This window comes from Cupressus sempervirens, chromosome 3 (assembly GCF_028749045.1).
Source record: "Cupressus sempervirens isolate cs-2001-9-10 chromosome 3, ASM2874904v1, whole genome shotgun sequence".
Classification (NCBI taxonomy): domain Eukaryota; kingdom Viridiplantae; phylum Streptophyta; class Pinopsida; order Cupressales; family Cupressaceae; genus Cupressus; species Cupressus sempervirens.
The window spans coordinates 849,606,365-849,631,971 of record NC_143120.1 but is presented as its reverse complement, the minus strand read 5'-3'; the positions used below and the strand labels follow the sequence as shown (position 1 = coordinate 849,631,971).

The window sequence follows — 25,607 nt, the reverse complement described above, 5'->3', positions numbered from 1 at the left end:
TTCGAAGCAACATAAAGAAGTCGAAGAAGAAAACGCAGATATGACTGAAGCTGAAGGACATAACATACAGTACGCACCGAAAAGAAGGAAAGATTCTACTCTACGATTGCGCAGGAAGAAAGTATTATGTCAAACCACAAATATAACAGAAAGGTACTGGCAGCAAGGAAGGCACATGATACGGTCTGCACAGGAAACAAAGCGAAAGGGTCTAATGAAAGTTGCAGCAGTACGGAGTGAAAATGTTATTGACGGACAGAAGGGGCAGTTGACAGAGTCCATGGTACGGGGCTTCGGGAACAAACTGGGCGATATGGAGATGCCACAGAACAAGCGTAGCAGGTTTCCACTCGGACAGTGGGTGTTGTACGACAATCGAAATGAGATCAAACCAGGCAAGTTCAAAATTAAATGGGTCGGGCCGTACCAGATGAGGGAAGTAAGCAATAACAGAGCAATAAAACAGTGGATGCTAGACCGAAAGGAAGTATTCGATGTAGTGAAGAGGTCGAAGTTGAATGTCTGCAATGAAAGAAGTAACGCACCCCCATGGACGAATAACTGAGAGAAGACTGTAAGTACTGTATATATGTAAATATTGTAGATAATTGTTCCAGAAGTGAGATTTTCAAAAAAAAAAAAAAAAAAAATTTGGAAAAAAAAATAAAATAAAATAAAATAAAATTTGGAAAAAAAAAAAAAAAGAGAAGTGAAGTAAAGCACCGTACGGTTTCTGGAAAGCACCGTACGGATTTTGAAGTATCGTACGGTTTTTCAGAAGTGAAGTACGATTTTCCATAACTAAAGTACGGATTTTGAAGAGCACCGTATAGTTTCTATCAGCAATGTACGGATTTCATGTTACCGTACGGATTTCCATCAGCAAGTTTTTAAAGCCATCGTACGGCTTTCATTACCACCGTACGGATTTTATTGCAACTGTACGGATTTCATTGTTATCTTATGGATTTCATAGTAAGGGGCATTGTACGGTTTCCACAAGCACCGTACGGATTTCACAGTAAAAAAAGATTGTCGTACGGTTCTCAATGTTTGAAGAATGGTGTACGGCTTTTTAGATAAATTAATTGTACGGGCTCTCAAGAGGCTGCTGTACGGATTTTTGGAGGAAGATACCGTACGGCTTGTTATAAGCTTGTGTTTTGTACGGATTTTAAAGCACATATATTAAGCATACGGATTTTAGAGCTTTTTTTGGTACGGATTTTTAAAGAAAAGAAGCGTACGGAAATTGCAGCTAGGAATGCAAGGTGATTGTACGGATTTTCCAAGCATATCATATGTAGGGATTTGGATTGCAAGATTACAAATTTTGAAGAGTGGGGTTTTTGCGTACGGATTTCATCACAGAAGGGTGACAGGAGGTTTTGTGTAAAAAAAAAAAAAAAAAAAAAACGTCGACAAATCGAGAATGCTCAGAATGAGTATCAAATGATACCATAGGGAAGAGGAAGAATCAGCGATTGCCAGAAAGAGTGTAGAATCGGCAGAAAATGACAGAAATGGTGTGTTCCGTGCAGTTTTGTGTGGGTTTCATAGTGCTAAATTGGTGTCAGGACCCCGCGAGGGCGCTGCCCCTCGACCCCGCCGGGGGCGTTGCCCACTGGACCCCCAGTCGTTGCGGATATCAGTCGTGGGAGTCTGACCAGTGAGAAGATTTGGAGCTGCGGCAGGCATGGAGTGTCTGTGTATCAGAGGCACTGAGAGTAGGTGTTGGCCATGAGGCTGTCTTGGTGGATGCGTAGAGAGCTCGGGAGGAGCTGATCATCCAGTTGGAGGCAGTGCAGCGACACTTGGTTCAGTGTACTCGGCATTGGAAGGCAGAAAGCGGCACAGGTGGCTATCAGGGTCAGATGTCAGATTGGCTAAAGTGACAGTGTTGGGTCAGTCATTATATTTTGGTTGTTGATTTGTCTCAGAGATTTTGTAATAGTCGTCGGGAGACGACTTTTCTTTTTTGTGGGGAATGATGTCGTCGGTAGAAATTGTGTATCGGCCGACGAGTCCCTTCGGAAAGGAAATTGTGTTTTGGCCGACGGGTTCCTTCGGGAAAGTTCTTGTTATGTAGCCGACGGTGAATAGTTTGTAGCGGACAATGTATCTGGCCGACGGATACCTTCGGGAAGGTTCGTCGGAAAGTATTTATAACCCCTTCGGGAAGCATTGTATTCATCTGATCTTATCATTATCATATCATATGAGAAAAGCATAAGGTACTGTTGGCATATGCGAATAATAATAGAAGTTCTGCTGGTTGCTGTTCATGTTCGTATTCTTTGGTTGTGTGCGCTGCTTAATTAATCCATACGGTAAACAACTTCCTTCATTAATCGCCTCAGGTCTTTTCTCAAGGCTTGGATGGTTTTGGATTCATCTTCACTTTCACTCATGCTTCCATGCCTTCTTGCCTTGGAAGTTTTGGTCTCGCTTTCTATGTCCATCACGCGAGTACACACATCCCTAGAGGTTTCTGGTGGAACTATTTTCATCTTTTTCCTAAGAGACGATGTTAATCCTTCAATGAACTATCTTTTCTTTAGTCCATCCGCAGGCTTGTCATCAAGTTTCCCTATTAGCTCTTTTAGCCTTCTACTATAGGCTTTAACGGATTCACTCTTCGCTTGCCTTGTGTTATAAATCTTCGTTACTATTTCATCATCGTCCCTCAAGAGTCTGAATTCTTCCTCAAAGGCTGTGTGGATATTACTCCATGTGTTTTTCTTTCCTGCCTCCAGATCAATATACCAATCAATGGCTATACCCCTTAGTGTGACACAGAAAGCTTTTAGCCACTCAGCTGCGTCATTTTCTATGTTGGCTTGTCATATGGTTATGCATGTTTTGCAGTGACAGGTGGGGTCCTCCAAACTGTCCCTTGTGAACCTCAGCAATTTTTTTGCCATTATGTTGGTCTTTTTCCCTCCTGGCAAAACACTTCTTCTCGATGGAACACCCCCTCCCGATGGAACACTTCCTCCCGATGGAACACTTTCTCCCGATTCTTGATTACTAGAAGTATCCTCTTCTTCCAAGCCTTGCTCCTATCGGAAATCTCTTCGTGCAAGTGTCTCTAGATTTCTATGCCCTAACTTCCTGGTGTCTCTAAGATGACCAATTTGACTATCGTTTCGATTGTTTGCTCAATCAACCCTTCTTGGATTCCGGTGGAATCCCCTTGTCCTCCCCTCAAGTTACGACATCTCTCCTCCTATTGCTAGAGACGTAGTGTGCTCAAGGCGACTTCCTCCTTAGTTAGGTTTGGAATCAGGGGCATGAATTAGTTTTAGTGTTTGTTTCCCTTTTTGAAATTTTCACGTTCCTCCAAGTTGCATTCCCTAGTCCTTTCAGCAAACTGTTGGAGTACTTGTTATCTCCTTCGTTCCCTTTGTGTCTCAGCTCTTTCCTCTTCCACCCATAACAAATTGCATACCAACAAGCAGGGAATCTCTCCTAGGAGATCATACACCATTGCTGGCACCGAAAGTTCATCGCGTCCTTCAGGGACCGTTCTCTCATGGGCTTCCCTTTCTACATACTAATCAACCGCAACTTCGCAAGTCGTCATCAGATCGCGTGTCAACTGATCTTCCCTAGTTATTTCCTCTTCTTCTCCGTCACTATTTGTTACTTGTATGATCAGTGCAAAGGGCCTTCCCATTACTCCACCCTAACAACCTTTAGGTTCGGACTTAGGCAATGGCGCCAAAAATATAGAGTGGAAATACAATTGAAGTTCACAAAGATATACAAATGATACAGAATAATGCAATTGAGATACACATAAAGTAAAACATAGAATGTACCTTTAATACCACAATACCAATAGGCGAGGAAATGGTTTCTTTATTCATACCAAAACATCATGTGTACATTGACAATATTCCAAGTACTTATAGAAGGATCGGTTGGTTGGGAGAACTAATCGATGCATTCCCTCACCTCCTAACTATCCAACCCAACTAAGCTTTAACAAGTACTAAGCACAATAGTTACTTTATTCTGACTACATTTTGACAAGAGGGCATCTACAAGAGTGTTCCAACACAACGATATAGTGATTAAATGAGACGTACTTAAAAAGCAAGCCTAGAAAACACTCTAAGTTTGACGCCCTTTAGAGTGGACCCTATATTATCTCGAAATGTGAACAACATAATGCTTTTCAGTTGTCAAGGTTGGATGGCAACATGAACCAAATCCAAGTAAACGGGATTGACCTCAAGCATTGTTTCTAAAGTAGGACCTTTCTTGTACAAATTTCAGCAATTTGTAGTAGGTGAGTAAGTGTTCTGACACAACAGTTTAGTTGCAATTTTCTTTTCCCTAAGTACTGGTTGCACATTTAGCTAGTTGTTCCTTGGGAAGGGGTTGAAACTAATATACAACTATTGTAATGAGCTACAATTACGTGAGATAGGCATCCATCATATGAAGTAGTGTATACAACTATTCACCATGCATGTTCTATCAAAGTGAGTTGAAGTCAAGGATTCAAAGTGTTATATGGTTTCAAGCTAACTGACTCTATGCCCAATGGATTGTTTTAACGTTGTTGGTCTTAATATTTAGTAGACAAACATAATGCAGATGTCACCAAGAATGGTACCGCATTTTAATTTACAAATCAAGTAGAGCTTCTAAATATGTAATGTCCTCGTTTTGGAGGTAATTTGATTTAATTAATTTAATTAATTAAGTTGTCCAAAATTAGGAATATTTTATGAGGATGACTAATTAATTATTTTAATTAAATAAATAAGTAGTATTAAGTTAATTATTTATAAAGTTATCAAATAAATAAATATTAAAAGGTAACTTTATATTAATTAATTTAATAAAGTGACTTAAATAAAATAATATATCATAAAGTCACTTAATAAAAATTAAAAAAATTCTGGAAGCTTCTAAATTTTGGGCCAACCTCTTGAGGAAAAAGTATAAATAGACATCATGGGCCTCATTCTCATCATCTAGGAATTGATGATTGTTTGATGTGATTATTTGGTGAAGAAGCTAGCAAAGGTTTCAGCCATTGGAGGATCTTTGGGGACAAAAACCCTCATTGGTTACACAATTTTGAGGTTGTGAGATACTTGCTAATTGTGGGCTTTACTTCAGTAGTTCAATCTTGTGCTTCACGGTGGAGATTATTTGAGTACAATAGTTGATGTATTATTGTACTTGCAATAGCTGATGTATTGTTGCATTTGATTGAAAAGTTACTTCAGCAGCTGATGTATCGTTGAGATTGATTATGTTATTGAGCAGGATCATTACAGACCTTCATAATCTGTTGTCATGGAGGTTGATCGGCCTATGTGAGTCTCATGCTTTTGCTCATACCTTTCGATTGAGGAGACCAATCATTCTGGGTATTGTTGCATTCACTTCCTATCGTCAAGACAATCGATTTAGGGGCAAATTGGAAGGAATTTGGTGCTACAATTAATTATCTAAACTTTTGTCAGGCAAGAACAAGGGCAGCAACTTGAGTATTTCGATTTGAGCTTGGAAGGTGCCTATCATGTTGGACTTTTATTGTTTCTTCATCAACAACATTGGGCGTCATCATTACCAGGTTCTTCTTGCATTCACTAAGTAGTTTGCATTATCATCATAGGCATTTTAATTGTTGCTATAAGTGAATACTTAGAAAATCAAATTTGTCACTATTGTCAAACAATTCTAAGCCAAGAGTCTTGACCAATTCATAGCATGATTGTAGTAGACATTTTATTGCAAAGACGGAGATATAAGTTGTTGGTCAACTACTATTGTAATTGAATATATTATTGCCATTCATGATCAACTAATTAGTTTGCATACCAATTGTTTGTCAAAATGTCAATTGGCTATAGGTTCTCTTTTTTGGCATAAATAATGTTATAATTATGCATATCAAATGTTTGTTAAAACATCACTTGGCTGTAAGTGCATAAATGTCATCTTAGGTTGCATTCAAAATGTTTGTCATAATTACTAGTTGCTGTAGCTGCATATTGCAAGTAGTTTCAGTCACATATATGCATTGAATATTGTCAAAATAAGTTGCATATTCATGTTAGGTCAATTTTTAGTCAATTTAGAGTCATTTGTAAACATTCTCATTGATGCTAATTGAAGAAAAGAGTCGTTAAAGAAAACTGAAATCTTATATGAGTCATATGACCCTTGTATGTGAAGTGTTTGATGAAATTCTTTGAGCCTTCAATCAGCATTTTAAGGTCAGATTCGAGCAGGGTCATTACAAAATGTATAGATGCAGTAAGAGTATTGCTGCCATAGTTTGCTTTCTTAAGTAAAGTTCACTATTCAAAGGCTTTATGAGTTGTAATGGGATAGAAAAGCAAATCTGAGTAGGCCATTATGATAAAGTTGATGGGGTATGACTTTTCCAGCAGTGCTGCACCTTTTTCAAGTGCTTTGAGGGATCCAAAAAGTGGCCTGATTGATCAAATCCGACCAAGGAGTTGTTATCTCCTAAGTATAGCTGGTTTGCAGCTATAAATATGGGCAAGAGGCTCATTTGTAAGGCAGTTCTCCCCTCTTAACTTGTGTATATTGTAGTTGTTCTAAATTCTTTAGTAGAAGTAGAGAGTTTTGTAGCCCATTTTTCGAGTTGTACATTGTTCTAAAAATCATTTGTTTCAAAATATTTCAGTGATTTTACCTTCTCAAGGCCTGTTTTATTGGTGTAGAGCATTGATGGTTGTATGTTTCTGTGAGGTTTCATATATTTCCTTTAACATTTTCCATTTCTAGCATCTTTAGATAGGGTATATCATACTTTGCAGGTTATACTGATGTGTGAGTGATGCAAACAACATCCAGTTTGTGAAAATTTCTACTTGTTCCTTCTTGAGTTGTGAGCATCTACACCTTCTTTATGAAATATTTATGTAGAGGTATGGGTAAAACTTTGAGTTGTGTTATAGTGTAGCCTAGTTTTTGAAGCACATGTGTGCAATAAATGATAATGTCAACCTGAGAGGAACAATTTGGTACATCACTATAGGGTTTAGATTTCAATTCTGTTATTTTTCTATTCCTTTCCCTCGCAAAGTTAAGTATTGAGACTTTAAGATGACGTATCTTGTAGGAACCGGCCTAGAATCCAAAGGTTCTTTCCAATTGGGTAGCCACAGACCTGGAAAGATCCCATGTTTCTCCTGAAGGTCATGTTTTATAACTTGATAGAAGGGTGCAACTTTTGAGAGACAATAGGTACAATTAAGTATAACCTGTATTTATGTAAATTATGAGAATATTAAAGTGAGCAGATTTCCACAATCCATAAGTTATCAAGATGTTGTTGTTGGTAAAAACTATACTATAGCCGATGGGATTAGTTAGTGTCTGAAACTGTGCGTGACGGTTGAGTCACCCCTTCGCAATATATATGTACATCGTCTGAATGAAATTTTGAAGCATCATAATAATCGTGATTGCATATCTGCTTATATGAATAAAATATCTTGTTTTGTATTACATTCTAATCTCTTAATGCAATAAATATCTGTTTACCCTGTACGGTAAACATTTGGCACCGTTGGCTATTGAACCTAGTACAAAAGAAGTGTTATGAAGATTAATGTCAAATTTTCTCAATAAAGATCGAAATAAAACAATAGACAAGGATGACGTATGCACAGCACGGGAAGCATTAGTTCTCACACAACAAGCATAGCGAAGGCAAAAGTTTCAACAGATCGCCGACAGGTAGCAAAGTGGTGAAGGAGCACGTACCGAGGGAGTGTATTCACCTAGTAGACCGAGGAGTGCCAAAGACTTGCTTTAGGAGACGTGATAAAGACTGAATTTAGTGGAAGAGACAATGGAGGAGTTCCTAAACTTGTATACGCCGAGGGTAGAGAATCCAGACAGAAGAGAAAGAATCCACATTGCTAGAGGTGCCCAAGGAGCACAAGTGTGGGGTGAACTTTTCGTTCTTGATACACTTGACAAACGGATACAAGTTGAGAATTGAACAACTTTGCTTGTAGCAGACCCCTTCACACCAGAGCGTAATGCAGTTGTTCAAAGTAGCACAATTGTGCAGAACAACACAAGTACTCAAAACAACACGGGTACTTAGAACAGTGCGGGTGCACAAGTAGTACAACAAATACATAAGTTAACAATGGCAGGGCCAAAGGAAAAACTACCAAAGTTTAATGGTGATGGGATGATCGATCCCGTTCGACATTGTAAAACATGCAAAACAATATAGACTACAAATGGCATAATGGACCAGGATGACTAGGTCCGACAATTTCCAGCTACTCTATGAGGTGTAGCAATCGATTGGTTTTCAAACACCAATCTGAAGAAGCTAAATACATGGGTGGATGTCAAGAAAGAATGTATAGTAGAGTTCCGACTACTCAAGGATGATAATGAGATAGTAGCAGAAATTTACACTACAAAACAAGGGAAGAATGAAACAATCTGCATATACGTGAGGAGGCTGAAAGAGCTAGTAGGAAAAATGGAAAGCCAACTAGTAGACAGGTTGAAGAAAAGGGGGTTCGTCGAAGGGCTACAACCAACACTGCGGAAAAAGATGAAACTTGTACCTCCAGCATCACACATTGATGTATATAACCACGCAATGGACTTGGAGAGCAAACATAAAACCGATAAAAAGAAGAAAGACAAATCTTCGAAATCTGAAGTCATCCTCTGAAAGCAATGATGACGAATCGAGCAAAAAGGTTCGGGCACTATAGAAGGATATGCTACGTATGATGAAAGAGTTAAAAAACACAAAAAAGAATCCTAGCCAAACGAGAGAAGGGGAACTAGTGTACAGATTGCAAGGAGGGCCACACGAAGGGCTCTTGCCCTAAGAACCAATTTTGTGAGATCTGCCAAATTGCGAAACATTCCACCAAGGAATGCCCGTTCAATATGAAAACAAAGGGACACCAACAAGTATTACTAATGCAAGAAGTGTCCACCTTGGGAGCAAGAACAAATACAAACAATGACGAGACAACCTCAGGAGGGTACCAAAACAACCGATGGGGACAAGGCGACAACAATAGCGGGGGTCGTAGCCGGATACAGTAAGATCTGAATGGATGCCAATGATACAATGTCATGCATGCAACCTCTAGGACCACTTTGCCAGAGACTATACTACGAAGGGAACACCGCAACTGTTGTTGAGATGGTGTAATCCTAGAGACCATGACAACTCAAAATGCCCTAAACCCTAGGTGAACCTATTAACCATAGAAAGATGTATAATGAGGAAACATTCGCAATCACTCGCACGCAAGCGAAGAAGACAACGTATCCAGATCTGAAAGAGGAAAAGAAAAGGATGCAGCAAGCAAGAGCAAAAATAGAAAAAGAGATGAAGACTGAAAAATCGCAAACAAATGACACTATCAGCACCTTAAGGAGGAACCAGGTAGAACAAAAAATCATATAGCAGGTAATGCAAGCTGAGGATCCCATTAAACTAAATGACCTTCTTGCAATGCCTCTGCAATCCTAAACATGACACCATCCCCAAAGGCAGTAGAAGAGCCAGTGAAGGACACACAAGGTGAAAGCAGAACAACCACGGTAGAACAATGCTACTTGTGCTAAACACAGGAAGAAACTCTGCAATAGTCAAGATGGGTATTCTTGGAACTATCCTCAATGACACCATCGTAGATGTAGGGTCAGGAGTAAATGTGTTTCCTAAAGAAACATGGAAGAAGTTGGGGCAACCTACTCTGTGGCTGCCTACATTCCAATTGCTCACTATTGATCAACACGAAATCAAACCCCTCGAGACTCGAATGGCACAACCCGTAACAATTGAGACATAACCCTTCTTACTGGACTTCGTGGTCATTCTATTGAAAAGGAAAGGATATGACACCATCCTCAAAAGCGGTTGGCCGATGCAGGCAAAGGTGAAACATGACTGAAAAATGAACACTCTGTGCATGGAAAGAAGAGGTCGTAGGTTCGTAATTGACCTACACACCCAAATGGTGTGAGAGGAGGTGGCATCGTCAGACTCCGAAGGTGAAGGAGGAGACGACAAAGGGAAGAAACGAATGGAACCCAACAAAGAAGGAATCCTAAGACTGGAAGGAGGATCTGATGATGACAACTTGGACTCAGTGAATGGCCTAGTCAATTGGCAAATGGAAGATTATGAGCTCTTTCTGAAATGTCACATGTTAGGGGTCGAGGAAGGAAGTAAAGGAGAGGAAAAGAACGGATTTCCAACGGAATACAAAGAAGTGAAAGGAGAGGTGTTGATAGATGAAACGTCTACACATACATTCAGTGATGAGAAGTCTACTAAATATGAAGAACCAATAGTGAAGACAGTGAACTTAGGAGACAAGGTTAATTCAAAATACACACTTGTTGGTGATGATTGGAACCTAGTTTTGAAAGCATAGCATTTAAGATATTCATGGAATATAAGGATGTTTTCACGTAGACATACAAGGACCTAAAGGGGGTACCACCAGAATTGTGTGTCCACCACATGCCACTGATAGGAGCAATACCCGAACAGAAGCAACCATACTACATGAACAAATTAAACTATGTCGTACAAGTCACAAATGAGATTAATTAGATGCTTGAGGCATGCATTATTTTTCAGGTATAGACTAGTGAGTGGGTATCCCCAATTGTGATATCACTGAAAAAGGATACCACTCAAATAAGGATATGCATAGACTTTCACTATCTGAATGTAGTAACAATTAAGGATCCATTTCGATATTGTTTACTGACAGTATTTTGGAGGAAGTGGCGGAGCATGAAATATATTCATTCATGGATGGATCTTTCGGGTACAACCAGATATCCATCGCAAAAGAAGATAAGCTCAAAACAACCTTCGTGGTAGAAGATGGAGTGTACACCTACAATAGAATAGCCTTTGGTCTATGCAATGCTCCGGCAACATTTCAAAAAATCATCCTGCACATCTTTGACAAGATGTCAGTAGGGAACTTCAAAGCATTCTTGGATGACTAGTTAGTTTTCAGTGTGTAGGACAAGCATCTGACCGCACTCAAAGAATGTATGGAAAGATGCAAACGGGCATGACTAGCACTAAACCCTAAAAAGTGCAGGTTCATGGTACCTCAAGGAAAACTATTAGGACACATCATATGCAAAGCAAGATTAAAGATAGATCCTAACAAAGTCCGAGTGATTCTGGAAATGCCACCTTTGATAGATGTGACTAAAGTAAAGTCATTCCTAGGACACATAGGGTATTATCGGAGGTTCACTAAGAACTTTGCCAAAATATCTTACCCTCTCGACAAGCTAACTTGCAAGGGGAACGCTACAAATGAGAAACAAATCAGGATGAAGCCTTTCAAGGATTGAAAACACAATTAGCCATAGCACCTATCATGGCTTATACAAACTGGGACAAGGTGTTCCGTGTACATGTCCATGCGTCAAACTATGCAATCGGAGCAATGCTAGCACAAACAGGTGATCACAAATTGAACCACTCGGTGTACTTGACAAGCAAACTATTGTCTAAGGTAGAAAAGAATATTAGCACGATAGAGCGGGAGGCTCTCGGAATGGTGTATGTCGTACAAAAGTTTAGACACTACTTATTGGCGACTCCATTAGTGTTCTACGCAGACCACCAAGCCTTTCTATATCTCGTGAACAAACCAATCATTCAAGGACGGATAAGCAAATAGCTACTTTTCTTGTAGGAATTTACATTTAAAATTGTGGTACGGCCTAGGTAAAGACATGTGAGTGTAGATCATCTATCTATGATCAAATGAGAACCTCTAGAGGGAGTCAATGACGACTTTCCCAACACACAACTATTTCAAATCATTGTACTACCATCCTGGTATACGAGTATCAGGGAATATCTTTCAATGGGGCAATTTCTGAGGGAAATGTCGCCAAGCAAGAGGAGGAAACTACTACTAAGAAGTTGAACATTCCAATTGATCAACGGGTTGCTATATAAGATAGGACTCGACCAGATTTTACGACGATGCGTTCTGGAGGAAGAAATACCAAAAGTATTTAAGGAAGCACACGAAGGACCCATGGGAGGACATATGGGGCCAGAGCACGTAAGATACTTCTTGCAGGATTGTGGTGGCCAATCGTGCACAACAATGCAGGGAGTGGGTCATCGCATGTTATACATGTCAGAGAGTCGAGAAGCCACTAATGAGGAATTTTATGCCTCTGAACCCTTCACAGGGATAGGAACTATTCGAACGGTGGGGGCTAGACTTTGTTGAGCCACTAAAGGTAAGCAAAGCTCGGAAATACAAATACATTGTAGCAATAACTAAGTACCTTACAAAGTGGGTAGAAGCTCGAGCCCTACCAAATAACTCTATACCGAGCACGGAAAGATTTATCTACAAGCATATCATTATAAGGTACAAAATCTTAATACAGCTAAGAAGCGACCTTAGGGGACATTTTGTCAACCATGTCATCCAGCTACTCACCACGGAGTTCAAAATCTACCATTCCCTGTCGAGCCCATACTACTCGAGAGCAAACGGATAGGCAGAGTCTATAAATAAAATCTTAGTTGTTGTAATTTACATGTCTTGCGCAATCGAAGGGGAAGATTGGGAGGAAAAGTTAGCATCCACATTATGGGCATACCATACCTCTTACAAAGTTACCACGAGACACATTCATTCCAATTAATGTATGATGAAGAGGTCGTGGTACCGACATAGTTCATTGTACCAAGTTTGCGAATAGCGATAGAAAACAAATTAGGAGATAGAAAGGTTGTATAACTTGAATAAACTCAATGAATGACAACTACAAGTACAATGGGCCACCGAAGTTTCATAATGCAAACGCAATGTGTGGCACGACAAGCACTTGAAACTAAGCAGGTTCCAACTAGGCCAATTAGTATTGAAATATAATGGGCATAATGAAATCAAACCCGAGAAATTTAAAGTGAAGTGGGTTGGACCATACAAGATTCGTAAAGTGGGTGATAACGGAGCAATCAAACTATGGATGCTAGACGGGAAGGAAGTGACTAATCCGGTAAATGGTTTGAAGTTCAAACTTTACCATGAAAGGAATAAGGTCCCGGGAGAGAATGAGACCCGAACAAACAACTCAAAGACAATATAAATATGCAATAATAAGTAGTAGATAATAATAATATATATATAAAATAATAATAATGGTATGTAAGAGTATGTAAGGATGGAAGGATTTTGAAAAAGTACATTACAATCAATTAAATGAACCTCTAATGAACTGAACCATACAACCCGAGATAAATATTTAAAAAAATATAAAATAAAAAGTATGTGAATTTGCATACCGTACGGCCAAGTGGAGATACCGTACAAACAATTGAAGATATCGTATGACCAAGTGAAGATATCTTGCGGCTAGGTGAAGATATCGTACAACCAAAAGGGACAATGGCAAATAAATTACACTCATTGTATGACCATATGGCTTGATACAAAAAACACAGTCACTGTATGGCCTCTCCATAAGCATCAAAAGACCGTACAGCTGGTTGAGAAAGTAAGAGAAAACCACTGTGCAATGCATGGCTTTGCAAGAGGGAAATAAACTAGGTTCATCACCGTAAAGGCAAGAGAAAATCAAAAACCACCGTACGGCCTTATAGAAGGGAAATAAGCTAGGAGCATTGTCGTACGGCTTCGAGACAAACAGTGAGAAAAGACTGTACAAACGGAACAAAGAGAAACTTTAGAAAGGTTTTATGTCGTACAGCTATGGTATAAACACAGTTACAAACAAGCTACTAACTACAGTATAGTGTTTTGGCACTATAACAAACATTGCGTAGAAAGAAGAAAGGGCAAAAGAATTAAAGCACCATATAGACCAAGGTGTTGGGAGGTGGACAACACAGGGTAATAGTCACTTGTAACCACCTGCACTGTACGACCTTCATACGGCGACCTAAGAAGGTTCACGTAGACAAAACCGTACGGATTACTAGGTCAATGTTAATTTGTCCAAGGAATTGTATGGAACTAGTGAGGTACGAAAAACCTAACCTTTTTTTTTTGCACAAAAAGAAAAAAGAATAGATCGTTATGCAGTCAGTCGAGAAGAGAGCTTGGAAGAAGTTAGATGAAGATTCAGTAACCAGCACGAACATGAACAAAAGTGTGAAGACTTTGCCTTCAAGTGTTCATGTTGTAGGAGGCACAAGCACAGGCACAAATAAAAGAAGGGCAAACAGGCAACACAGCCAACAGTTGTACCAGTGCACCTCACACCACAAAATATTTATTGCAAAGGCCTGAATGGAGCCGAATGCAAGAAATGGTGGCAGGACACACACGAGGACCATCTGGTGAAGAATAGCATCCGAAAGGTGTAGGTGGAATGGGCGATACAAATCTCAGTCTTTTGCATTCGTAATTACGAGGGCTTTTTGCACACAATGATTGAGACCTACGATTGGTTCTCCAAAACCAGTTCATTTTTTAATCTCAAGTGAGACTTGGTAATCTCATTTAGGTTATTGGATTTCACACGGGTATTTGAGATACCTGGTCATGCATAAGGGGGTAAGAAAATTGATAACAAACCAAAGAAGTTAAATCAAGAGGTGAAGGCACAGCTGATACAGCTTGTATGTGGTGACCAGATGCAAGGAGAAAACGAAGCTCTAATAGACACTTCGAAGGGCAAAGGACTAAAGAAGTCCAACATCTAGGAAGGGCATTAGTGTTGCCTCATGGACCTGGTGAAGAGTCGGCTTATAGGATTAAGCTGCGCATCTGATATCTCGTTTCCACAGGTAGCAATGATGAATGGGATCCTAAACGGAAGTGTATGACTAGGTCGCACTATTGGCAAAAAGAATGTATGAGTTCATGACGCTTCAGCACAAGACATTCTACATGTTTCACTACACGATTGGGTTATTCCTAGATGCAAAAGCGTAGATGATTCCTCTTGATAGGCTGGAAGTCAAGCCTAACCCACTCGCACTAGGTGAGCCCACTATTATGCAGTATAGACACTTAGACACATTTGGCAGCCAGAAGGCCAAGGTTGGGCAGAAGCAACCTAGACAAGATGCAGGAGATACGAATAGTGGATGGCCGAACAAAGAGACCCCAAAGATGCGGCAGAAGTGGACTACTAAGGAGCCTATAGTGGAGAGCATAGTTGAGCACCTGACACAATAGATAGTACAAGTGTATCAGGAGGCATACTATGATCTACGTAGGAGTGAGGCAGATCAAGTAGCAGGAGCGAGGGCTCAGGAGGAGACAGCTACCAGATTAGCCATAGTAGAAGCTAGTTTGGCTGCATAGCAGGAAACTTGGGAGGAGCGGGCAACACTCATTGCTAAGAGGGAACCAGAGAAGGCAGCATTTGTATCTCAGTTGGGGGACGCGAAGAAGGAATCAAATGAAAAAGAGGTAGAGCATCTAGAACATTGCTGAGATGATGAAGAGAGCACTAGAGCTTCAAATGCAGGCCAAGATGGATTTGGACACCCGAACGCAGCAGGTACACAAGTTGCGGGCACTACTGAATGAGTTACGGGCACAGAGAACATCTACTACACCAGCCCTACCAGGGACGCACCCTTCTTCTTAGCTTTTGTTCTAAGTCTTGATGTACTTAGTAGTTAAGTTGTCTCTATTTTGTCATCCGGAGATGACTTTTCTTTTGGGGGGATGATGTTGTCGGTAAAAACTATACTATAGCCAATGGGATTAGTTAGTGTCCGAAAGGGTGTGAGACGGTCGAGTCACCCCTTTGGGAGATATATGTACATTGTCTGAATGGATTATGAAGCATCATTATAATCGTGATTGCATATCTGCTTATATGAATAAAGTATCTTGTTCTGTGTTACATTCTAGTCTCTTAATGCAATAAATATCCGTTTACCCTATACAGCAAACAGATGTTGCTTCTCAATTCGATTGTGTAAGCATTTTTTGCTTCAATATTTTCAATCACACTCTATGATCCATAATTGGGATGATAGAGAGTGTACAAAGAAAAATGGGAAAAAGTTGCAGACCATAACCTATCAAAAGAGGGTACCTACACACAATAACCAGCCAATATAACCTTGGAGCCAATAACCCAAGGACAAAACATCTCAGGGTCGCAATATCCCATCTTCACAATAACTCAGGGTCGTAATATCCTGGGGTAATAATATCAAAATATGAAAAGGAAACGACAATTTTCTATAAAGTGAATTCTATGACAATTTCAAATCTACAACCATGATGTAACAACACATTATGTATAATATGTTTTCTCCTAGATTTATAAATATGAGAATATTTTTATCTCTATTTTCAAGCCTACATTTTTCCTCTTCCCAATAAGTTTCGGTGAAGTTTGAGCACTCTTTGATGAAGTATTGCCATCTATATTCATATTGTGTATGAAACAAAAGCTGCTGAGTTTCATGGGTGTGAGATCACTGCACAGACCTGTCGCAGCACATTTCCAGTGCATTTCAAACTTGTGCCAACAACCACATTTATCATCATTAAGGTTTATTTTCAGTGCTTAATCTTCTCGTGGACTAATTTTGTAATCTTCAAGTGTAAATACAACTGAAGAGCTTTTCATTTTGTAAGCTTCGAGTGGCAATATCACTGATGAGCTAACCACAGCGCAAACATTCAAGTAGCAAATCATTGAAATTAGCACACAAGCAGGAGCCCAACCAAGCCGAATTATAAAACCATCTGACTACATTCTAATCACAATCTTTTCATAAAACCAGGTTGAAGTGGCTGCAGATATTTAATCAGAACTTTTATTAATGAAAATGAATAAGAATTTTATACAATGTCTAATTTAGATAAGAAAGGTATATTTAATAAATTAATTAAATAAATTGACGACGCACTTCTTTCAGGCATTTTAAGAAATAGTTCAAGGTTAATGCTAAAGTGGTAAAATTGATTATGAAAAGGCATAGGGCATGAACTTCAACACAGATATATAGACCAGATCACTTGACATACATCTAAATCTTGAATCAGAAATAACAATGATCCAATCCTAATCTGTATATTATCCTTGCACAATATTACTGTTATGTGTGTGTGTATTATTGTATACATATCAGTAGCAATGCCTCTTCAATTTTAATAAGCCAAAAATACAAGAAATTGCTTGTTTTAAACAGTTGCACATGTTTCATTCATCGACAAGACATGAATAAAATGATATGACATTGTACGGAATATTTTAAAAACAAATGTTCAAGTTGGTGTTATACTACAACACAAAAGAATTTAGTGATGTGATAAGCAGTACAATACGTAATCATGCTCTGAAACCTGAGATGTTCGCTGCCAAATGCAAATGTAACAAAATGAAAGACATCGCATGCTCAACTCAAGATTCTACAAGATATGTTGTGCCTCTCATGTTTGCAGTCTGTACCTTGTTATATTTTGATCCGAGAGATACTTATTACTCATGTTATTTTTACATTTGAGATGACCTAATGGTCCTGATGGTCAAGTGTTATACTTTGATTTCTAGTACTATAGATATTATATTACTATGTTGTTCAGTTGATCATATCTACATGATGATGCCCTTTTTGACATGACATTATGTTTTATGATATCTAGTTATCCGGTATTTGGACATATCCTCTAATTACGTTTATATGTTGGATTTGATGCTATGATTATTTACTTCATTCTTGCTTTGTGATGCTTTATGCGAAAGTGAGTGATGTAAATGGATTATTTCAATACAATTAAATAAATGGTTAAATTAGGTATTTAATGCATTTATTGCTTCGGCTATGTTATTATATGCAATTACACTTGATCATGTGTTTTAGTGTGCAGAAATTATGTCCCTGGCAGTGGCACATAGAGTTAGTGGTTTAGTTGTTCATATTTAACCAATGTCGTCCCTGTATGATCGACATGTCCTATTTAATTGTTTAAATTAAACCCTCCGGTGATTTAATAAATTCGGACTCATTTGCATTATGTGATTAAACCCGTGAACATGTCTGTGCATTTAGAGGTTTGCATTTGTCATGAAAGTTATTAAGAAATTTTCTAATTTTGGTTTAAGAGAATTTCAGGCTTTATTTTATTTTATTTAATTCCCAACAGCTTTGTCTTAGATGAATTCCAATTACTTGGAATAGCCTGTTTTCATTTGGATCGATTTAGGTTTTAACTAGGTGACTTGGTTATTTACCCTAATCCTTTATTCACTCGAAAAGTGAATAAGTATCCAAAAAGGAATTTTATTCCTCACTTCTCACTTTCTAAAATAAGAAATTTGAGAGCAATTTCGAAATCCTCTTCTGTAGGATTGTGTTTCTATTTGCTGTAGGAGCTACAGGCGTGGGATTGTCGCGAGATCAGTCTCGTTGGATCCAGCTTGGGGAGGCCTTGGATTGTCATGATTTTTGGCAACTTCTGTGGAATTTTTATTTTATTGTTCAGATTCCCGTTTTTGTCCCTTTGGCTGTCAAGTAGGACTCTCCCGTTTTCCTCTTTCAGCTCTATTTCTGCTTCCGTTTCTAGTAGCTGTATTTGTGGAGGTTGAGAACTAGTGTTCTCCTCCATTTCTGATTGCTAGCTCTACCCAATTGGTAGGGTATGAGCATTTTCCTGATTTCGGGATGGGGTATGGGGTTTCGCACTGTTATGCTGGTCGTTTTTGCATACGGTGTTCGAATCCGATTTTTATTGGATTTCTGTGGCTCATTCATCCTTGGGTTGAATGGGTTTTATTTTTGTTGATTTTGGTCAATGTTGGTTTTTTGAGGTTTTTGCTTTGATTTGTGTATTGCCCAGTTTTCTTGGCATGATGTTGGTCGTGGACTTGGATTATCCGTAGGATGTCAATCTAACCACTGTTGCACTTTTATGTTGCATTGGGATGCGTCTTGCACCCATACTCCTAAGCTTGTACTCAACTGAGTGTTATTTTGCTTGTGTTCACATCCAGCCCTTGTTTTATGATCTTCGTGTTGTTGGTGCGCCCATATACGAGCACGTGCACGTGCGTTTTTTGGGTGCTTACAAGACCCGATCTCCCGGTTGCTATCGGTGGAGACATGTTCATTGGGGTTGGATTGGGAATATGGATTCCCTACGGGCACTCATCATGTGATGAGCATGGGTATGTAGGGTAGCACGATGGAGGGGCTTCTCTTGCAACCTTGGTGACTATTTCATAGGTTGGCATGAAGAAGTTCTAAACAAGTGATAATTAAATAAATTACAGGATAATAAAAATGTGAGCACCCGATGTTGATCCGAGGACACTTAAAATGTGAGCACCTGGAGTTGACCTGAGGACACGGTGTGATGCGCTTCCTGGGGCAGTTTTGATTCCACATGATATTTTAGCTTGGGCTACATGATGCCAAGTGACTTACCTTCCATCGAGTCCCTACATAATTGACCCATAGAGTTTCTGACTAGGACCTGTTGTACTCGCATGTCTCATGATCTTGGTTTCAGTCATCTTTATTGTCTAGCATGAGTGTTAGCCATGGATGTTCGGTTTATGTGTGTTTGGGGTTGGATCACTATCTCCATTAGCACAGTGGGAGTGGGCCTACGAGTTCAACATGGTTGGGAGGCATAGCTACCTATACCACTGCTGAGGACCGATGTACAGAGACAGTTTATTTCCAATGGAAACCAATGCTTGATGTTTCATTTGGTATATTCGGGTTCTGGAGTATGTTTCCTTGTGATTTATGCTTTAATTGGAATGCTTGGATATCATGTTTAGATGATGTTAGTTTCATTGATGCATTCCTTTATTATGATGTTAGCATATGGTTAGACGATGTGATTCACTATTAGATGGAGTATCTGTGCTTTGTTGGTTTAGCAAGTTAGATCTTCATGTTCTTAAGTTGTTATTACGTTATAGTAGTAATGCCCTCATAAGACAACTCTGACTATCTCGTTAGCAATTTGGGATGTTACGCTCAAGGATGTTACGGGCCCTTGAGGTCTCATGATGCTATTATGGTTGGGAGGAACCGAGCACGAATTTAGTTGTTTATCTACATTGCAATGTTTCTTTTCGTATGTCCCTTCATATGCTGTTACGAATAAGATAGATGGTTTCTGCTTCTTGTTGTATGGTATCGTGTTATTCTTGCAATTGAGTATCCAAGCCTCGATTTTGTGGATCCAGTACTCCCCAGTGTAGAGGTTCTAACTCTTTTCTTTCCATCTAAATGTTCATTGGAATGTTTCCTTGCATTCCTGGGTGATGGTGTCTCACCATTGGGCGATATTGATAAAGTATCACATGCCTTATGGAGTTATGTCGTACGATACTGGAAAGTATCGCACATCTTAGGGAGTTATAAGTTCTATCGTACGATATTGGAAGAGAATCGCATGACTATAGCAAACTCTATCGTGCGGTCCCTGAAAGTATCACCTAGTAGTTATGAGAAATGTCGTACAATAGTGGACAAGTATCACATGGCTGTATTAAAGTATTGCCTGGCTATAGTGAGAAATATCGCATGGCTGTAGTGAAAAGTGTCGCATGGTTTGCGAGAAAACCTACTCGGGTGACCAGCGAGCACTTTTTCACTTGACTGGAACTTTTTGAGAGGTGACTTGGCTACCCTTTACGGAGTTCTTGAAATCCAGTGTTGACTTTTCGAGTTCGGGATCTTTCGAATTCGAATGTGTTCGATGGCCTCTGTAGCATTGTTGTTTTTGGGTTGAGTATCGCTTGGAGATTCGTTGGAAACTTGGATTGGTTAGCGAGTCTTCCGCTGCGATCTTATAATCGGTTGCATGTTGATATTGTTTAATCCATGCTTTAAAAAAAATGTTTTGGCTTTTTTATTTATCCTTGTTCCAAGGATCTCCAAGCGGGGCATTACAAGATATATATTTCTGCGTCATGTTCTGATATTTCATTACCCGTAGTGGAAGCATTACCGTCAACTAGTGCATTGTCCACAACAACTCAAAGACAAAGATTAAGGTTTGAAGCACCACCACCAAATCCTCACACATCAACAGATCTTACTCACCAATTGAATATACAATTACCAATAGAGGGGAAAAGTTTCCTTTTCATGACAGTAATGATGAGGATCGTTTTTTAATTTTCACCACCACAAAGAATTTGTAATTACTATAAGAATCTAAAAATTGGTTCAGTGATGATACATTCAAAACAATGCCAAGTACTTTTCAACAGCTATACACGATCCATGGCTTGAAAACTGAAAAAAAAATTTCACTCATTTACACAATTAAGACTAACAAAACAAGAACAGCTTACACAAATACTCATAGAATTTAAAAAAGCTTCAACCTGATCTAAACCCAAAAAATGTACTTATTGATTTTAATCAAGTCTCAAGGGATTTTTATTAGGTTTCAAGGGAGCTATGTGTGAAAATTTTCCAAATGTCAATATCCGGGATGTTTTTCCATTTCTCTCTATGTTTGTGGAGGAAAATTCAAGGTCTCTACAAACACGTTACAATGTTGATGAAATCTTTGCTGTTGAGATCAAGAAATTCGTTGTGTAAGCTTTTGTTCCTCAAATAGACATAATTGATGCATTTAAAACACTTCTACCATATCCTTATTATACAGAGCATGAGGATAATTTGCAAGGAATTGATTATTTTGAAGACACACGGATTGGCAAACAAACCAGAAGAGGCAACAGCTGATCACCCAAGTTTCCGATTGCACTATGGAATTGCTATTTGGTTATTCAAGATGCTCTTCCCAAAACTAAATAATGCCATTGAGGGATCGGACAAAGGAATTTGTAATTGCCTCAAGCATCGCACAGTTCAATCTCAAAATTCATCAAAGCAATGAAAAAAGAGCAGGTCTCCAAGAGAATAAAATAGAGAAAAATATGGTTGGATGCACTAGTCAACTAAGCAAGAAAAAATACCAAGAACTTGAAGAAAGACTAAAAAGATTGGTTGATGGTTATGACAACTGTAACATTTTAGATATTTAAGCGGTGTCACTCATAGTTGGGCACTATAATTGACAATTTGAATGATAAACTTTTTTCGTCAATGTATATGTAATTTGTAAATTTTGTTTTCCTTCCTCTAAAATCTTATGGGGATCTTTTGTCCATGTGTTATTTTTACACGATTTTTTTCACCTCTGTCATTGCAACCCCAATATATTTTGTTCTTGGGTTATTGTGACTGAGTTATTGTGTTCAAGGTTGTTTTGGTTGGGTTATTGTGTCCTATAACCTATTAAAAGAGAGGGGTTGAAAAAGGAGAGAAAGTGCAACAAGAGTCTGACAAGTAACAATTGGAAGGATACAAAATAATAAAAAAACAAATAAATATCATCCAAGCTTACAAAATTTAATTCAAATCATGTTGCATTAATTAAATTTAAAAATGTTGTGTAGAAGGAAGGACGGAGTGCAAGGAGGGGAAACAGTGAGATTCCCACTAGGTATGCCACCTCATGATGATGGACACCAGTTATAGACCACATGAGATCACCTTATAATGATGGTTAAGTACTGTCAGTTAAGGATCATATGAGGCTGTTGAGGAGGATAAGGTCTACCTTAGGACCGTTGAGGGTCAAGGGTACCCTATTGCGGCTCCCCTACTATCCTCACATTGATCAATTATTGAAGTGAATAAGAAAGGGAACTTTAATCATAAAAGGAAGGGTTGACATGATGGAGGGGAATGGTGTAGACACCTCACCAGATACACCCCTTCATGATGATGAATAAGGACCACATGAGACAAAAAAGGGTAAGGTCCTGCTGTTGAGCCTAGGATAGAGGATACTTGAGGAAACTCATCATTCAACACCATAGTTTTGGTTGAGCTCCCATCTAATCAGTGAGATCTGTTGTGTTAAACAATATTTTTATGTGACCTAACCCTAAAAATAGATGTATTACATGCATTATGACTATTTGATTTGGTCGCACGTTTACAAGATAGATTATCTCATTTCTAGGTTGGGGTTATATCTCTAACTATATTGTGTTCCTTCTTTCAATTGGAATTGTGATTTTAGGACAAAAGCATAAAGTGATCCCAAGAAGGGGCCATTAGAAGTATCCTATTATTCTACGAAAGAAAAGAAAATATTATCAATTAGAACTTTTTTGACAGAAGGATTAGATTCAAATATTTCTGGTGCAGACTGTTAGACAAACTGTAACTAGGGACTTCAAAAAATATTTATAAAGTTGATGTTAAAATTCAGACAAAAGTAAAGCGAATAAATTTGTCCGGTTCCTGTAGGGAGACCAAAAGTATTGGACAAAAGTAAAAGCCATGCAAATTGGTTTCAGAAGACTCTCACATGCTGACGCCCAGCTTACAATCAGTTTCATTTTTCAGACAAATTTCCGAATTCCGGTTCAGAGGAGAACTTAGCAAAATAGATAACTACGTATTATGAAAATTAATACTGAGGTGTTCGAACCTCTCGTCGGACATTTCACTAGAATACTCATCGTTTTCGTCTGGCTGTGTTTCCTTCCTTGGAGTCACTTCAAACCTCACGTACTTCGCACTTCTCCGCCATTTCTGCAACAATTGGAGCCTTTTTAAGTTCCTGGAGTTGGTGACAGTGGATAAGTTTACTGAAACATGGGCCAAATTAGCGGAAGGCAAAGATGGCAAAAAAGAGAAGTTCAAAGACGAAGAAGTGCAGGAACAGGTGTAATGGAAGACCCTGTTCACTGAAATGTTGGCCACAGTAGCCATCGGAGCTTCTAGTTGGAAAGTTCAAGCTCTGAAGGCATGTCCGACGCTAAGTAGTTTTATAATAAAATATGGTCTTATTTGGGTTTGTGGTGCAGGTTGAGTCTCTGAAATGAAACGGTTTTATCGACGTTTAAATCATATTTATGTTTATAATTTTTTAATATTTAATTTTCATTGTATAGTATTACACACTTTTTTAATATCTTGATTATTATCTATTATGAAGTATTAACATTTTAAATATATATAGTTCTAATAATTTGTTGGTAATGGGGTATTGTGATGGTTATTCATAGTAGTGGCTTTTGTCAGTAGTTTTTATTGGTCTGTCGTGGTGTCTATGTTGGGATGAGGTTTGTAAATTTATTATTTGGATGTTCGTCTTTTTTTTTAAACAATTAAAACAAGTATAATTCTAAGAATTTTAAGTTCAATTTCAAACAAATCAATGTTCATATCGGTGTATGTTAATTTTGATTGGTTTAGAGATTTATTGGTTGTTGTTTGGTTATTTTTATTTCAAGGTCTAAATGATAAATTTGTGTTATACAAGTTGGGCGTAGGCTAATATGGTACATATTAGAATAAGCATAGACAAGGCACCACTAAAATAGTTGGTATTTATAATTTCAATATAGTAAGAATTGTTCTTTTGGCTATTTTAAGAACAATTAAATGTTTATAATATGCATTGTTCTAGAAGTTAAATTGTTAAGTATTTTGCATAACTAGGTTGTTTAAAAGATCAAGAATGAGAATTGTTATTGATTTCAATAGTAGTCCAAATATATTTTCATCTATTGTTTCATTGAGGTTCTTTGTTAGTTGTTGGAAATATTAAATTATCAAGTAAGCATGACTAGCTTATATTAATAATTGAACAAAAATCCCTATTTGGAAACTCTTGAAGATGATGAATTGGGGGCTTGATGATTGGGATGATGGAAAGATAAGTGGAATGTTTTGTGGTCAATTCATAACTCATTTCAAGAACTCTTTGCTCAACAGTTAATGTATCACAAACCATTCACTTTTTGGATGTGTATTGTTGTTTGAGGTAGTTGGTTTTCTTTATTGGCGATCTAAGGTTGTATTAGAACTCAAAACCCCTTGAAAAATCCCTACTTTGTGTCCTTTGTTGATGATCAAGGTGTGGACTTGCAATGAAAACCAATATGTTTAGTGCATTATAGAAGTTAGATACATATGTCAATATGGATTAGATTATAATAGCCAATGAGCTAACAGAATAATTATTATTTATAATTTGAACTAGGAGAAAAAAATGGTCATTTCAAGAATAATGAAATGTTTATAATATGCATTGCCTCTGTGATTGAATTGTTGAGAACTTTCCAAAAGTGGGTTGATATTGTTTCAAGACCTCTTCAATGATTCACTATTGTATCAAGATTTTCACTTTTTGGGTGTATGTTGATGTTCAATGTAGTTTTGTTGACAAATAATGGTTGTGCTAGAACTCAAAACCTAATTTATGTCTTGATTTATATATCCTTTGGATTGGGGAATAGACTTGGATTACAAACCTCTTAGAAGTTGGAGAACTAACATCGATCATAATGGTGCTTTTTGTAACATGTGAAAGGTGTGAGTGGGTGATGATTACTATTTGTAGTTGATTTTTTTCTTTAAAAAAATGAACAAAGAGTAATGATTTAGGTCACTGGGAGATGAGAAGATGATGTCGTTCATCAATAGTGTGGGTCAAGCTTATTGTGAGCATTGGTTAGAAACTTCTTAAGAATCATACAATTATGGAAATATATCCTTTGTCAAATGCAAGTTTGTTTATTTTAAGTCCTTTGATACTGAATTGTAT

At 38.3% G+C, this 25,607-nt stretch overlaps 1 protein-coding gene across 2 annotated transcripts in view; it reads right to left on the bottom strand.

Annotated features, from left to right (window-relative positions):
* The window catches only part of LOC149569439 (uncharacterized), a 263,359-nt gene extending 239,562 nt beyond the window's left edge, over positions 1-23,797 (bottom strand). For both annotated transcript variants that reach the window (XM_089822141.1, XM_089822140.1), the window contains exon 1: positions 23,484-23,797. In XM_089822141.1, coding sequence (XP_089678267.1) covers positions 23,484-23,767 — 284 coding nt within the window. In that variant the 5' untranslated portion in view covers positions 23,768-23,797. The remainder of the gene's footprint in view (positions 1-23,483) is intronic.
* Positions 23,798-25,607: the final 1,810 nt, after the last annotated feature.